At 51.1% G+C, this 16,476-nt stretch overlaps 1 protein-coding gene across 1 annotated transcript in view; it reads right to left on the bottom strand.

Moving 5' to 3' along the window:
• MCM7 (minichromosome maintenance complex component 7) overlaps nucleotides 1-16,467 on the bottom strand; it is a 33,434-nt gene extending 16,967 nt beyond the window's left edge. Inside the window, 9 exon segments of the mRNA XM_071419090.1 lie at nucleotides 3,006-3,126; nucleotides 4,483-4,632; nucleotides 7,206-7,277; nucleotides 7,279-7,344; nucleotides 8,861-9,041; nucleotides 12,075-12,199; nucleotides 14,633-14,797; nucleotides 15,673-15,752; nucleotides 15,910-16,467. Of these exon segments, the coding sequence (XP_071275191.1) occupies nucleotides 3,006-3,126; nucleotides 4,483-4,632; nucleotides 7,206-7,277; nucleotides 7,279-7,344; nucleotides 8,861-9,041; nucleotides 12,075-12,199; nucleotides 14,633-14,797; nucleotides 15,673-15,752; nucleotides 15,910-15,940 (991 nt within the window). The 5' untranslated portion in view covers nucleotides 15,941-16,467.
• Nucleotides 16,468-16,476: the final 9 nt, after the last annotated feature.

Genomic DNA, 16,476 nt, shown 5'->3' with positions numbered 1-16,476 from the left:
TTTGGGGGCAGAAACGGCAAAATCTGGGCTTGGAAGGGCCAAAAATGGGAAATTTGGGGTGAGAAATTCCAAAATTCGGAATTGGAAGGAGGAAAATTGGGAAATTTGGGGGCAGAAATGGCAAAATCTGGGCTTGGGAGGGTGAAAAATGGGAAATTTGGGGGCAGAAACCCCAAAATTGGCTGAAATTGCCCCAAAATTGGCTGGAATGACCCAAAAAAATCCCCCAAATCCTCATTTTACCCCAAATCCACTTTTGGTCCCCCAAAATCCCTTTATTTTTCCTTAAAATTATTTTTTTTCCCTAAAAATCCCCAAATTTCCCCACAAAATCCCCAATTTCCCCCCCCAAAAATCCCCAAATTTCCCACCCCAAAAATCTCAATTTTTCCCCAAAAATCCCCAAATTTCTGCCCCAAAAAAATCCCCATTTTTCCCCTCAAAAGCCCCATTTTTCCCCCAAAAATCCCAATTTTTCCCCTAAAAATCCCAATTTTTTCCTAAAAATCCCCAATTTCCCCCCCAAAAATCCCCAAATTTCTCCCCCCAAAATCCCCAATTTTTCCCCTAAAAATCCCAATTTCCCCCCCCAAAATCCCCAAATTTCCCCCTAAAATCCCCATTTTTTTCACCCAAAAAAATCCCAAATTTTCCCCTAAAAATCCCCAATTCCCCTTCCCCAAAATGCCCCCTAAAAATCCCCATTTTCCTCTCAAAATCCCCATTTTCCCCTAAAAATCCCCAATTTTCCCCCCAAAATCCCCAGTTTCCCCCCCAAAAAAACCCCATTTTTCCCCTAAAAATCCCCAATTTTTCCCTCAAAAAAAATCCCCATTTTTCCCCTCAAAATCCCCAAATTTCCCCCCCAAAAATCCCCAATTTCCCCCCCAAAAAAATCCCCATTTCCCCCCCCCAAAAATCCCATTTTTTCCCCTAAAAATCCCAATTTTCCCCCAACTCATTTTCCCCCCCAAAAATCCCAATTTTTCCCCTAAAAAATCCCAATTTTTCCCCCAAAAATCCCCCAATTTCCCGCCAAAAATCCCCATTTCCCCCCAACTCATTTTTCCCCCAAAATGCCCAATTTCCCCCTAAAAATCCCCCACTTTTCCCCTAAAAATCCCAATTTTTCCCCCCAAAATCCCCAAATTTCCCCCCCCAAAAATCCCAATTTTTCCCCCCCAATTTCCCCCCCAAAAAATCCCAATTTTCCCCTAAAAATCCCCAATTTTTGCCCCCAACTCCCAATTTTCCCCCCCAAAAAAATCCCAATTTCCCCCAAAAATCCCCAAATTTCCCCCCCAAAATAGCAATTTTTCCCCCCAAAAATCCCAATTTTTCCCCCAAAAATCCCCAATTCCCCTTCCCCAAAATCCCCCCTAAAAATCCCCATTTTCCCCCTAAAAATCCCCAAATTTCCCACCCCAAAAATCTCAATTTTTCCCCAAAAATCCCCAAAATTTCTGCCCCAAAAAATCCCAATTTTTCCCCTCAAAATCCCCATTTTTCCCCTCAAAACCCCCATTTTTCCCCTAAAAATCCCCAATTTCCCCCCCCAAAAATCCCCAAATTTCCCACCCCAAAAATCTCAATTTTTCCCCAAAAATCCCCAAATTTCTGCCCCAAAAAAATCCCCATTTTTCCCCTCAAAAGCCCCATTTTTCCCCCAAAATTCCCCATTTTCCCCCCTAAAAATCCCAATTTTTCCCCTAAAAAATCCATAAATTCCCCCCCCCAAATCCCATTTTTCCCCCCCCAAAATCCCATTTTCCCCCCCCAAAAAAATCCCAATTTTTCCACCCCAAAATCTCCAATTTCCCCCCCCAAAAAATCCCAATTTTCCCCTAAAAATCCCCTCAAAATCCCCATTTTCACCCCAAAACCCCCATATTTTTTCCCCCAAATCCCCATTTTCCCCCCCAAAAAAATCCCAATTTTTCCCTAAAATCCCCAATTTCCCCCCAAAATCCCAAATTTTCCCCCCAATTTCCCCCCCAAAAAATCCCCCATTTTTCCCCTAAAAATCCCCATTTTTTCCCCTCAAAACCTCCATTTTTCCCCTAAAAATCCCCAATTTCCCCCCAAAATCCCCAATTTCCCCCCCAAAAAATCCCCATTTTTTTCCCCCAAAATTCCAATTATTCCCCCCCCAAAAATCCCCAATTTCCCCCCCAAAAATCCCCAATTTCCCCCCCAAAAAAATCCCCATTTCCCCCCCCCAAAAATCCCATTTTTTCCCCTAAAAATCCCAATTTTCCCCCAACTCATTTTCCCCCCCAAAAATCCCAATTTTTCCCCTAAAAAATCCCAATTTTTCCCCCAAAAATCCCCCAATTTCCCCCCAAAAATCCCCATTTCCCCCCAACTCATTTTTCCCCCAAAATGCCCAATTTCCCCCTAAAAATCCCCCACTTTTCCCCTAAAAATCCCAATTTTTCCCCCCAAAATCCCCAAATTTCCCCCCCCAAAAATCCCAATTTTTCCCCCCCAATTTTCCCCCCCAAAAAAATCCCAATTTTCCCCTAAAAATCCCCAATTTTTGCCCCCAACTCCCCATTTTCCCCCCCAAAAAAATCCCAATTTCCCCCAAAAATCCCCAAATTTCCCCCCCAAAATAGCAATTTTTCCCCCCAAAAATCCCAATTTTTCCCCCAAAAATCCCCAATTCCCCTTCCCCAAAATCCCCCCTAAAAATCCCCATTTTCCCCCTAAAAATCCCCAATTTTCCCTCCCCCAAAAATCCCAATTTTTCCCCTAAAAATCCCCTCAAAATTCCCTTCAAAATCCCCATTTTTCCCCTCAAAACCCCCATTTTTCCCCTAAAAATCCCCATTTTCCCCCCAAAATCCCAATTTTCCCCTAAAAATCCCCTCAAAATCCCCATTTTTCACCCCAAAATCCCCATTTTTTCACCCCAAAATCCCATTTTTTTCCCCCAAATCCCCATTTTCCCCCCCAAAATTCCCAATTTTCCCAAAATCCCCGTTTTTCTGCCCAACCCCCACCTGTTCCCAGGATCTCCTGCAGCTCCTGGGGGCTCAGCTCCGCCCCCTCCCCCTCCTCTTCCTCGCTCTTGTTCACCTTGGCCACGTGGTGCCCCTCCAGGAAGGTCTCTGACAGCAAACCCTGGAAAAAATGGGAATTTTGGGGGAAAATCCGGGGATTTTGGGAAAAATCCAGGAATTTTGGTGAAAAAATGGGGATTTTTGGCGAAAAAATGGGGATTTTAGGGGGAAAAATGGGGATTTTTGGGGGAAAAATGGGGATTTTGGAGGGGACAGGTGAGGCCCTCCAGGAAGGTCTCTGACAGCAATCCCTGGGAAAAATGGGAATTTTGGGGGAAAATCCGGGGATTTTGGGAAAAAAATCCGTGAATTTTGGGAAAAATCCGTTAATTCTGGGGAAAAAATGGGGATTTTGGGGGAAAAATCCGTGAATTTTGGGGGAAAAATCCGTGAATTTTGGGGGAAAAAATGGGGATTTTTGGGGAAAAAATGGCATTTTCAGGTGTGAAAGTGGAGTTTTTTCGGGGCAGACAGGTGAGACTTGGGACAAAAGAGAATTTGGGGGGAAAAAAGGAGAATTTTGGGGGCCTTTTTTGGCCCTGCAGGTGCATTTTGGGTGTCCCCAGGTGTATTTTGGGTGCTCCCAGGTGCATTTTTGGGTGTTCCCAGGTGCATTTTGGGTGCTCCCAGGTGCATTTTTGGGGTCTCAGGTGTATTTTGGGTGCTCCCAGGTGCATTTTGGGGTCTCAGGTGAATTTTGGGTGTTCCCAGTGCATTTTTGGGTGCTCCTGGTGCATTTTTGGGTGTCCCCAGGTGCATTTTGGGTGCTCCCAGGTGCATTTTAGGTGCTCCCAGGTGTATTTTGGGTGCTCCTGGTGCATTTTTGGGGTCTCAGGTGCATTTTTGGGTGCTCCCAGGTGCATTTTGCACTCACCTGTGTCACCTGTCGGAACCCCAGTCTCAGCAGGGGCAGGAAGGGGAGGTTTGGGTGCATTTTGGGTGCTCCTGGTGCATTTTTGGATGTTCCCAGGTGTATTTTTGGGTGCTCCCAGGTGTATTTTGCACTCACCTGTGTCACCTGTCAGAACCCCAGTCTCAGCAGGGGCAGGAAGGGGAGGTTTGGGTGCATTTTTGGGTGTTCCTGATGCATTTTTGGGTGTTCCCTGGTGCATTTTGGGTGTGTCCAGGTGAGGTTTTTGGGTGCTCCCAGGTGCATTTTGGGTGTTCCTGGTGCATTTTTGGGTGTGCCCAGGTGTAGTTTGGATGTTCCCAGGTGAGGTTTTTGGGGTCTCAGGTGTATTTTGGGTGCTCCCAGGTGCAGTTTGGGTGTCCCAGGTGTATTTGGTTTCAGCAGGGGCAGGAAGGGGAGGTTTGGGTGCATTTTTGGGTGTTCCTGGTGCATTTTTGGGTGCTCCCAGGTGCATTTTGGGTGTTCCTGGTGCATTTTTGGATGTCCCCAGGTGTATTTTGCACTCACCTGTGTCACCTGTCGGAACCCTGGTTTCAGCAGGGGCAGGAAGGTGCCCGTGACCCTGACGTGGTCCCCGGGCTGGGCCTGGCGCGTGTTGGCCCCGCTCAGGTGCAGCGACAGCGAGCGGGGCAGGTGACCCACGGGCACCTGGTCTGACTGCAAGGACAGGTATGGGACAGGTGAGGGCACCTGGGGACATTTGGGGACATTTCGGGACATTTGGGGGACATTTCGGGGACATTTGGGGACATTTCGGAACAACCGACGCCATTTTGGATCCCATTCTGAGGGAATTTCTGAGGGGATTTTGGAGATTTCTGAGAGAATTATTTGGGATTTTTGTGTCTCCAATCAGGAATTTCAAGTTCCCCCCTCACTCAGGAACTCCTGAATCCAAAATTCCCAGAATTTGGTGAATCTGGAGACAATTTAGAGTCCGCTTTAAAGGCCCCGGCCGCCATTTTGAAGGCCCCAGGCCTACATTTCTGAGGAGATTTTGGAGTTTCCTGAGGGGACTTTTTGGTATTTTGGAGTTTCCCATCAGGAATTTGGGGATCCCACATCAGTCAGGAGTACCTGAATCCAAAATTCCCAGAATTCAGTGGATTTGGAGTCAACTTTAAGTTAAGTTGACTCCCCGGAGTGCATTTTGAAGGCCCCAGCCGCCATTTTGAAGGCCCCGGGCCTCCATTTCTGAGGAGATTTTGGAGTTTCCTGAGGGGATTTTTTTTTGATTTTGGGATTTCCCATCAGGAATTTCAAGTTCCCCCCTAATTTAGAGGCTCCTGAATCCAAAATCCCCAGAATTTGGTGAATCTGGAGCCAATTAAAACCCTAGAGTCCATTTTAAAGGCCCTGGCCGCCATTTTGAAGGCCCCGGGCCTCCATTTCTGAGGGGATTTTGGAGTTTCCTGAGGGGATCTTTTTGGATTTTGGGATTTCCCATCAGGAATTTGGGGATCCCACCTCACTCAGGAGCTCCTGAATCCAAAATCCCCTGAATTTGGTGGATTTGGAGCCAACTTTAAGACCCCAGAGTCCATTTTAAAGGCCCCGGCCACCATTTTGAAGGCCCCAGGCCGCCATTTTGAAAGCCCCAGGCCTCCATTTCTGAGGGGATTTTGGAGTTTCCTGAGGGGATTTTTTGGGAATTTGGGGATCCCACCTCACTCAGGAGCTCCTGAATCCAAAATTCCCAGAATTTGGTGGATTTGGAGCCAACTTTAAGACCCCGGGGTCCATTTTAAAGGCCCTGGCTGCCATTTTGAAGGCCCCAGGCCTCCATTTCTGAGGGGATTTTGGAGTTTCCTGAGGGGATTTTTTAGGATTTGGGATTTCCCATCAGGAATTTCAAGTTCCCCCCTAGTTTAGGAGCTCCTGAATCCAAAATCCCCAGAATTTGGTGAATCTGGAGCCCATGAAGACCCTAGAATCCGTTTTAAAGGCCCCGGCCGCCATTTTGAAGGCCCCAGGCCTCCATTTCTGAGGGGATTTTGGAGTTTCCTGAGGGGATTTTTTAGCATTTGGGATTTCCCATCAGGAATTTCAAGTTCCCCCCTCACTCAAGAGCTCCTGAATCCAAAATTCCCAGAATTCGGTGGATTTGGAGTCAACTTTAAGACCCTAGAGTCCATGTTAAAGGCCCTGGCCGCCATTTTGAAGGCCCCAGGCCTCCATTTCTGAGGGGATTTTGGAGTTTCCTGAGGGAATTTTTTAGCATTTGGGATTTCCCATCAGGAATTTCAAGTTCCCCCCTCACTCAGGAGCTCCTGAATCCAAAATTCCCAGAATTTGGTGAATCTGGAGCCAATTAAGACCCTAGCAGTCCATTTTGAAGGGCCCAGGCCTCCATTTCTGAGGAGATTTTGGAGTTTCCTGAGGGGATCTTTTTGGATTTTGGAGTTTCCCATCAGGAATTTGGGGATCCCACCTCACTCAGGAGCTCCTGAATCCAAAATTCCCAGAATTTGGTGGATTTGGAGTCAACTTCAAGACCCTAGAGTGCATTTTGAAGGCCCCAGCCGCCATTTTGAAGGCCCCGGGCCTCCATTTCTGAGGAGATTTTGGAGTTTCCTGAGGGGATTTTTTTTTGATTTTGGGATTTCCCATCAGGAATTTCAAGTTCCCCCCTAATCTAGGAGCTCCTGAATCCAAAATCCCCAGAATTTGGTGAATCTGGAGCCAATTAAAACCCTAGAGTCCATTTTAAAGGCCCCGGCTGCAATTTTGAAGGCCCCAGGCCTACATTTCTGAGGGGATTTTGGAGTTTCCTGAGGGAATTTTTTTTTGATTTTGGGATTTCCCATCAGGAATTTCAAGTTCCCCCCTCACTCAAGAGCTCCTGAATCCAAAATCCCCAGAATTTGGTGGATTTGGAGTCAACTTTAAGACCCTAGAGTCCATGTTAAAGGCCCCAGCCGCCATTTTGAAGGCCCCGGGCCTCCATTTCTGAGGAGATTTTGGAGTTTCCTGAGGGGATTTTTTGGGAATTTGGGGTTTCCTGTCGGGAATTTGGGGATCCCACCTCACTCAGGAGCTCCTGAATCCAAAATTCCCAGAATTTGGTGAATCTGGAGCCAATTAAGACCCTAGAGTCTGTTTTAAAGGCCCTGGCGGCCATTTTGAAGGCCCCGGGCCTCCATTTCTGAGGAGATTTTATAGTTTCCTGAGGGGATTTTTTGGGAATTTGGGGTTTCCTGTCGGGAATTTGGGGATCCCCCGTGACTCACGTGCTCCTGGATCCGCAGCTCCTGGAATTTGGTGAATTTGGAGCCCCGGCTCTGCAGGTAGAGCCGCCCCCCCCGAGCGGTTGGTTTGGCATTCCCGGCTCGGGCACAGCAGCAGCGGCGTGAAGGTCGGGCCCTCGATCTGGGAGGGAAAAAAACCCAAAAACTCAAAGAATACCCCCAAAAAAATCCCACTCGGACCACAGAAATTCACCTGAACCACAAAAAGTTCACCTGAAACCCAAAAAATACCCAAAGATTCCAAAAAACTCCCCCCCAGAGACCCCCAGAAGTGCCCTTGGAAAAGGCAGGAAAATGGGGCCTTCACTCTGTGAGGGGAAAGATGCCAAAAACTCAAAGAATATCCCCAAAAAATCCCACCTGGACCTCAAAAAATTCACCTGAATTCCAAAATATTCCACCTAAACCACAAAAAACTCCTAAAGATCCCAAAAATTCCCCCCAGAGACCCCCAGAGGTGCCCCTGGAAAAGGCGGGAAAACGGGGCCTTCAATCTGTGAGGGGAAAGATGCCAAAAACTCAAAGAATATCCCCCAAAAATCCCACCTGGACCCCAAAAATTCCACCTGAACCCCAAAAAATTTCCAAATATTCCAAAAATCCCCCCCGGAGACCCCCAGAAGTGCCCCTGGAAAAGGCGGGAAAACGGGGCCTTTGATCTGTGAGGGGAGAGACCTCAAAAATAGAAAAAATCCTCTCAAAAATCCACCTGAAATGCCCCCAAAACCCCCTGAAATTCCCTGAAAAACCCCTCCCAGTACATCCCAGTCCCTCCCAGTATATCCCAGTACCGGCTGGTAGGTCTCTGCCCCACACTGGTCGCAGCTGTAGGTGGCACTGAGACCCCAAAACTGCCCCAAAACTGCCCCCAAACCCCACGAAACTGCCCCAAAACCCCCCGAAACTGCCCCAAAACTGACCCCAAACCCCTCCCAGTCCCTCCCAGTATATCCCAGTACCGGCTGGTAGGTCTCGGCCCCGCACTGGTCGCAGCTGTAGGTGGCACTGAGACCCCAAAACTGCCCCCAAACACCCCAAAACTGCCCCAAATCCCCTCCCAGTCCCTCCCAGTACATCCCAGTCCATCCCAGTATATCCCAGTACCGGCTGGTAGGTCTCTGCCCCGCACTGGTCGCAGCTGTAGGTGGCATTGAGACCCCAAAACTGCCCCCAAACACCCCAAAACTGCCCTGAATCCCCCTGAAACTGCCCCAAATCCTCCCCAAAACCCCTCCCAGTATATCCCAGTATATCCCAGTACCGGCTGGTAGGTCTCGGCCCCGCACTGGTCGCAGCTGTAGGTGGCACTGAGACCCCAAAACTGCCCCAAAACTGCCCCCAAACCCCACAAAACTGCCCCAACACTGCCCCTAAACCCCCCAAAACTGCCCCAAAACTGACCCCAAACCCCTCCCAGTCCCTCCCAGTCCCTCCCAGTATATCCCAGTATGCCCCAGTACCGGCTGGTAGGTCTCTGCCCCGCACTGGTCGCAGCTGTAGGTGGCACTGAGACCCCAAAACTGCCCCCAAACACCCCAAAACTGCCCTGAAACCCCCCGAAACTGCCCCAAAACTGACCCCAAACCCCTCCCAGTCCCTCCCAGTCCCTCCCAGTCCCTCCCAGTATACCCCAGTACCGGCTGGTAGGTCTCTGCCCCGCACTGGTCACAGCTGTAGGTGGCCACGCGCAGCAGCGGCCGCACCTCGCTGGCCCTGGTGACGATTCCCTGCACGGTGACCAAGGCGCCGATGGAGCCGGCCCGGAGCTCCCGCGGGGACACGGCCTTGGAGCACGAGGGGGCGCGGAAATACAGCTCGCTTTGGGGGGAAAAACGGGGATTTTGGGCAAAAATGGGAAATGTGTGAGGGAAAAATGGGGGTTTTGGGGAAAAAAATGGGGGTTTTTGGGGAAAAAATGGGGTTTGGAGGGGGGAAAAATGAGGATTATGAGGGGAAAATGGGGCTCAGGGCTCCTGTGGGGACAAGGCCTTGGAGCAAGAGGGGGTGTGGAAATACAGGTGGCTTTGGGGGGAAAAAGGGGGATTTTGGGAAAAAATAGAATTGTGTGAGGGAAAAATGGGGATTTTGGGAAAAACAGAATTGTGAGAGGGGAAAACGGGGATTTTGGGCAGGAAAATGGGGGTTTGGGGGAAAAAATGGGGGTTTTGGGGTAAAAAATGGGGGTTTTGGGGTAAAAAATGGGGTTTGGAAGGGGGAAAATGGGGCTCAGGGCTCCTGTGGGGACACGGCCTTGGAGCAAGAGGGGGTGTGGAAATACAGGTGGATTTGGGGGGAAAAACGGGGATTTTGGGCAAAAATGGAATTGTGTGAGGGAAAAACGGGGATTATGAGGGGAAAATGGGGATTATGGGGGAAAAAATGGGGGTTTTGGGGGAAAAAATGGGGTTTGGAAGGGGGAAAATGGGGCTCGAAGCTTCCAGGGGGACAAGGCCTTGGAGCAGGAGGGGGTGTGGAAATACAGCTGGACTGGGGGGAAAAACGGGGATTTTGGGCAAAAATGGAATTGTGTGAGGGAAAAATGGGGATTATGAGGGGAAAATGGGGGTTTTGGGGGAAAAAATGGGGTTTGGAAGGGGGAAAATGGGGCTCGAAGCTTCCAGGGGGACAAGGCCTTGGAGCACGAGGGGGTGTGGAAATACAGCTGGATTTGGGGGGAAAACTGGGGATTTTGGGCAAAAAAAGGAAATGTGAGAGGGGAATGGGGGAAAAATGGGGGTTTGGGGTAAAAAATGGGGGTTTTGGGGTAAAAAATGGGGTTTGGAAGGGGGAAAATGGGGCTCAGGGCTCCTGTGGGGACACGGCCTTGGAGCAAGAGGGGGTGTGGAAATACAGCTGGCTTTGGGGGGAAAAACGGGGATTTTGGGAAAAAATGGAATTGTGTGAGGGAAAAATGGGGATTTTGGGCAGGAAAATGGGGGTTTTGGGGTAAAAAATGGGGGTTTTGGGGTAAAAAATGGGGTTTGGAAGGGGGAAAATGGGGCTCGGAGCTCCCAGGGGGACAAGGCCTTGGAGCAGGAGGGGGTGTGGAAATACAGCTGGGTTTGGGGGTAAAAACGGGGATTTTGGGCAAAAATGGAATTGTGTGAGGGAAAAACGGGGATTATGAGGGGAAAAATGGGGGTTTTGGGGTAAAAAATGGGGTTTGGAAGGGGGAAAATGGGGCTCAGGGCTCCTGTGGGGACAAGGCCTTGGAGCAGGAGGGGGTGTGGAAATACAGCTCACTTTGGGGGGAAAAACGGGGATTTTGGGAAAAAACAGGAAATGTGAGAGGGGAATGAGGGAAAAATGGGGGTTTTGGGCAGGAAAATGGGGATTTATGAGGGGAAAATGGGGGTTTTGGGGTAAAAAATGGGGTTTGGAAGGGGGAAAATGGGGCTCGGAGCTCCCAGGGGGACAAGGCCTTGGAGCAAGAGCGGGTGTGGAAATACTTTGGGGGGAAAAACGGGGATTTTGGGAAAAAACTGAATTGTGTGAGGGAAAAATGGGGATTATGAGGGGAAAATGGGGGTTTTTGGGGAAAAAATGGGGTTTGGAGGGGGGAAAAATGAGGATTATGAGGGGAAAATGGGGCTCAGGGCTCCTGAGGGGACACGGCCTTGGAGCAGGAGGGGGTGTGGAAATACTTTGAGGGGAAAAACGGGGATTTTGGGAAAAAACAGAATTGTGAGAGGGAAAAATGGGGATTATGAGGGGAAATTGGGGATTATGAGGGGAAAAATGGGGATTTATGAGGAAAAAAATGGGGATTATGAGGGGAAAATGGGGCTCGAAGCTTCCAGGGGGACAAGGCCTTGGAGCAGGAGGGGGTGTGGAAATACAGCTGGCTTTGGGGGGAAAAATGGGGATTTTGGGAAAAAACAGGATTGTGTGAGGGAAAAATGGGGATTTTGGGCAGGAAAATGGGGGTTTTGGGGGAAAAAAATGGGGTTTGGAAGGGGGAAAATGGGGCTCGGAGCTCCCAGGGGGACAAGGCCTTGAAGCAGGAGGGGGTGTGGAAATACAGCTGGATTTGGGGGGAAAAATGGGGATTTTGGGAAAAAACTGAATTGTGAGAGGGAAATGGGGGGAAAATGGGGATTATGGGGGGGAAAATGGGGATTTTGGGCAGGAAAATGGGGGTTTTGGGGGAAAAAATGGGGATTATGAGGGGAAAATGGGGCTCAGGGCTCCTGTGGGGACAAGGCCTTGGAGCAAGTGGGGGTGTGGAAATACAGCTGGATTTGGGGGGAAAAACGGGGATTTTGGGCAAAAACTGAATTGTGTGAGGGGAAAAATGGGGATTTATGAGGGGAAATTGGGGGTTTTGGGGAAAAAATGGGGTTTGGAAGGGGGAAAATGGGGCTCAGGGCTCCTGTGGGGACAAGGCCTTGGAGCAGGAGGGGGTGTGGAAATACAGCTCACTTTGGGGGGAAAAACGGGGATTTTGGGCAAAAACAGGATTGTGTGAGGGAAAAATGGGGATTATGAGGGGGAAAATGGGGATTATGAGGGGAAAATGGGGATTATGAGGGGAAAATGGGGCTCAGGGCTCCTGTGGGGACAAGGCCTTGGAGCAAGAGGGGGTGTGGAAATACTTTGAGGGGAAAAACAGGGATTTTGGGAAAAACCAGAATTGTGAGAGAGAAATGGGGGAAAAAAATGGGGATTCGGGGCTAAACATGGGGAAAAACTTTTGGGGGAATTATGGGGGAAAAAAGGTGGGGAATTGGGGAAGAAGCGAGGGAGAAAAGGAAGGGAAACGAGAGAAAATGGGGAAAAAAATGGATTTGGGTGAGGGTTGGGATTTTGGGGTGCCCAGAATTTGGGGCTGGGGGCCCTGGGCAGACTCACAAGCGCCGCAGCAGCTCCGGGGGGAATTGATTTTGGGGGGTCCTGGGGGCGCCCCCGGCCCGGCCCCGCTGCTCCAGCAGCAGCCGATGCTCCAGGTAAACGTCCAGGGGGTCCCGGGGGGCAGCCTGGAAAGGGGGAAATTTGGGGAGGGGGCTCAGGGGGGAACTGGGGGATCCCTCACCCAAAATTATCCAAAATTCAACTCGGAATTAACAGAAAATCCCACCCCAAAATGCCCCAAAATCACCCCAAAAATGCTCCAGGTATAGATCCAGGGGGGAAATTTGGGGAGGGGGCTCAGGGGGAAACTGGGGGATCCCTCACCCTAAATTATCCCAAAATTCAACTCGGAAGTGCCTCAAAATCCCACCCCAAAATGCCCCAAAACCACCCCAAAAATGCTCCAGGTAAACGTACAGGGGGGGAAATTTGGGGAGGGGGCTCAGGGGGGAACTGGGGGATCCCTCATCTAAAATTATCCCAAAATTCAACTCAAAATTATCCCAAAGTTCCATTCAAAATTATTAAAAAATTCCCCAAAACGACCCCAAAAATGTTCCAGGTGAACGTCCAGGGGGTCCTGACAAGGGGAAATTTGGGGAGGGGGCTCAGGGGGAACTGGGGGATCCCCCACCCTAAATTGTCACAGAATTATCCAATCCCCATAACCCTGAAACCCCCCAAAATCTCCTAAAAAACACTAAAAACGTCCAAAAAAAACCTCTAAACCACCCCCCCAAAAAACCCTAAAATCCCCAAAAACCCCTCAAGGACCCCCTAAAATCCCTCAAAAAAACCCCCTAAAACCCACCTAAAACACCCCAAAATCCCCAAATTTGGAGCTCCCCGACCTCAGCAGAGCCGAACCGGGGCAGCAGCTCCGAGAAGACGCGGCCGGAGCGCCGGACATAGCCCCAAAAACCCACCAAAAAAACCCTAAAATCCCCAAAAACCCCTTAAAACCCCTCAAGAACCCCCTAAAATCCCTCAAAAAAAACCCCTAAAACCCACCTAAAACACCCCAAAAACTCCAGATTTGGAGCTCCCCGACCTCAGCAGAGCCAAACCGGGGCAGCAGCTCCGAGAAGACGCGGCTGGAGCGCCGGACATTGACCCTAAAACCCACCAAAAAAAGCCCTAAAATCCCCAGAAATCCCTCAAGAGCCCCTTAAAATCCCTCAAAAAACCCCCTAAAACCCACCTAAAACACCCCAAAATCCCCAAATTTGGAGCTCCCCGACCTCAGCAGAGCCGAACTGGGGCAGCAGCTCCGAGAAGACGCGGCCGGAGCGCCGGACATAGCCCCAAAAACCCACCAAAAAAACCCTAAAATCCCCAAAAACCCCTTAAAACCCCTCCAGAACCCCCTAAAATCCCTCAAAAAAAAACCCTAAAACCCACCTAAAACACCCCAAAAACTCCAGATTTGGAGCTCCCCGACCTCAGCAGAGCCGAACCGGGGCAGCAGCTCCGAGAAGATGCGGCCGGAGCGCTGGACATTGACCCTAAAACCCCCTAAAAAAACCCTAAAATCCCCAAAAACCCCTCAAGAACACCCTAAAATCCCTCAAAAAAACCCCTAAAACCCACCTAAAACACCCCAAAAACTCCAGATTTGGAGCTCCCCGACCTCAGCAGAGCCAAACCGGGGCAGCAGCTCCGAGCAGACGTGGCCGGAGCGCCGGACATTGACCCTAAAACCCACCGAAAAAAGCCCTAAAATCCCCAAAAACCCCTCAAGAACCCCCTAAAATCCCTCAAAAAAAACCCCTAAAACCCACCTAAAACACCCCAAAAGCTCCAAATTTGGAGCTCCCCGACCTCAGCAGAGCCGCACCGGGGCAGCAGCTCCGAGAAGACGCGGCTGGAGCGCCGGACATTGACCCTAAAACCCCTCAAAAAAACCATAAAATCCCCCAAAAAAACCCCTCAAGAACCCCTCAAGAACCCCCTAAAACCCCTCAAAAAAAACCCTAAAACCCACCCAGAACACTCCCAAGACCCCGAATTTGGAGCTCCCCGACCTCAGCAGAGCCGAACCGGGGCAGCAGCTCCGAGAAGATGCGGCCGGAGCGCTGGACATTGACCCTAAAACCCCCTAAAAAAACCCTAAAATCCCCAAAAACCCCTCAAGAACCCCCTAAAACCCCTCAAAAAACCCCCTAAAACCCACCTAAAACACCCCAAAAGCTCCAAATTTTGAGCTCCCCGACCTCAGCAGAGCCGAACCGGGGCAGCAGCTCCGAGAAGATGCGGCTGGAGCACCGGACATTGACCCTAAAACCCCCCAAAAAAACCATAAAATCCCCAAAAACCCACCTAAAATCCCCAAAAACCCCCTAATCCCCTCAAGAACCCCCTAAAATCCCTCAAAAAAACCCCTAAAACCCACCTAAAACACCCCAAAACCTCCAAATTTGGAGCTCCCCGACCTCAGCAGAGCCGCACCGGGGCAGCAGCTCCGAGAAGACGCGGCTGGAGCGCCGGACATAGCCCCAAAAACCCACCAAAAAAAACCCCCAAAATGTCCCAAAATGCCAAATTCGGGGCTCCCTGACCTCAGCAGAGCCGAACTGGGGCAGCAGCTCGTGCACGGCGTCCGAGAAGACGCGGCCGTAGCGCCTCACGTTCTCCACCACGGCCTCGGCCAGCTCGGGCTCGTCCTCGGCCACATCGTCCAGAGACACCCACAGGGCAACCTGGTCCCGGCGGGCCAGAGCGGCCTGAGGGGAAAATGGGAATTTCGGGGTGAAAAATGGGGATTTGCGGGGGAATAAAGGGAGTTTTGAGGCAATAAAGGGATTTTTTGGGGGGAAAAGGGGGAGATTCGGGTGAGGAAAGAGGGTTTTAGGGTGAAAAAAGGGGGCGGGTTGGGAGTGAAAAAATGGGGGCTTGAGGAGGGAAAGGGGGTTTGGGGTGAAGAAATTGGGGTTTTGGGGGTGGAAAGGGGGTTTGGGGTGGAAAAGGGGAGGTTGAAGTGAAAAAAAGGGGGTTTCAGGTGGAGAAATGGAGGTTTTGGGGGTGGAAAAGGGGACTTGAGGGTCAAGAAGTGGGGTTTTGTGGGGGGAAAAGGGAATTTGGGAGGGAAAAGGGGGATTTTGGGGTGAAAAAGGGGGTTTGGGGGTGAAAATGGGAATTTTGGGTTAAAAATGGGGCTTTGGGGTGAAAAAAGGGGATTTGGGATGAAAAAAGGGGATTTGGGGGAGATTTGGGGAGGCTGGAAGGGGTTTGAGGGGATTTGAGTAGGTTTGGGGAGATTTAGGGTGGACGAGAGGGGGTTTAGGGGGACTTGAGAAGATTTGGGGGGATTTTGGGGAGGCTGGAAAGGGTTTGGGGGCATTTGAGGGGGTTTGAGGAGGCTCTGGAGTGGTGGGGGGAGATTTGGGGTTGTTAAAAAGGAATTTTGCGTTGAATTTTGGGGGTCTGAGAGACGGGAAGGAATTTAGGGTGGGTTTGGGGAAGTGGGAGGGGATTCGGGGTGGGACTTAGGGTAATGGGAGGAGATTTACAGAAATTTAAGGGGTTCAGGGTGGAATCTGAGGGGATTTTGGGGGAATTTGAGGAGATATCAGGTCAATTTTGGGGTGCCGGCCCTCACCAGCTGCTCCCGGTACGGGAATTCCTTGTGCCCGTCGGGCCCATCCCGGTAAAACTCCTGAAAAAATCGCTTCGCTTTCTCTGAGAGGAAAACAGACACCGAGAGGGGAGGCTCAGACACGGCAGGACAAATCGCGATATCGCGACAATGTCCTGATAATCCGGGGGGGGGTGGTCCCGATAACGGATCAATAACGGGTCAATAACGGAGTCCCGCCGCCCCCCGCCGGCCCCAAACCTTTCTCGCTGTCGTAGTCGCGCGGGGCCATGGCGGGGCCGCTCCTGTCGCGATTCCCTGTCGCGATATCCCCCTCACGATCGCGATTTTCCCCTCACGGCCGCTCTCCCCTTTTCCCGCCACCGCCTTCCCCTGACGGCGAGTGGCGCGAAAAACCGGCAGCCACGTGACGGGCGGGCGACCAATCAAAACGCAGGGTCCGCCTTCCGCCTGACGACAGCGCCGACCAATCACAGCTGAGGACGCGCGGAGGCGGGCATAGATCAGCCAATAGGAAGGCGCGGCCGTGCCCACGTGAGGCGAGGCCGCGCCCTCGGTGGGCGGGGCCGCGCGCGCGGCGGCGGCGGGAACCGGCCCGGAGGTTCGGGGGGGTCCGGGAGGGGCTTGGCCACGCCCCCCCTCTTAAAGGGGCCGCGTCGCTTTTTGGGGCGGATTTTGGGGTTTTTTGGGGGGTCCTGAGGGGATTTTGGCGGGCGGGGAGGGACTGGGGGGGCTCGGGGGTCTGGGGGAGCATCAGGGGTTGGGGGGGCTCAGCTCTGAGGGGGGCTCCGCTTTTGGAGGGTTCGG

Source organism: Agelaius tricolor, unplaced genomic scaffold, assembly GCF_023055355.1.
Source record: "Agelaius tricolor isolate 1412-34295 unplaced genomic scaffold, bAgeTri1.0.p SCAF_99, whole genome shotgun sequence".
Classification (NCBI taxonomy): Eukaryota; Metazoa; Chordata; class Aves; order Passeriformes; family Icteridae; genus Agelaius; species Agelaius tricolor.
This window is presented reverse-complemented; position numbering and strand designations above follow the sequence as displayed.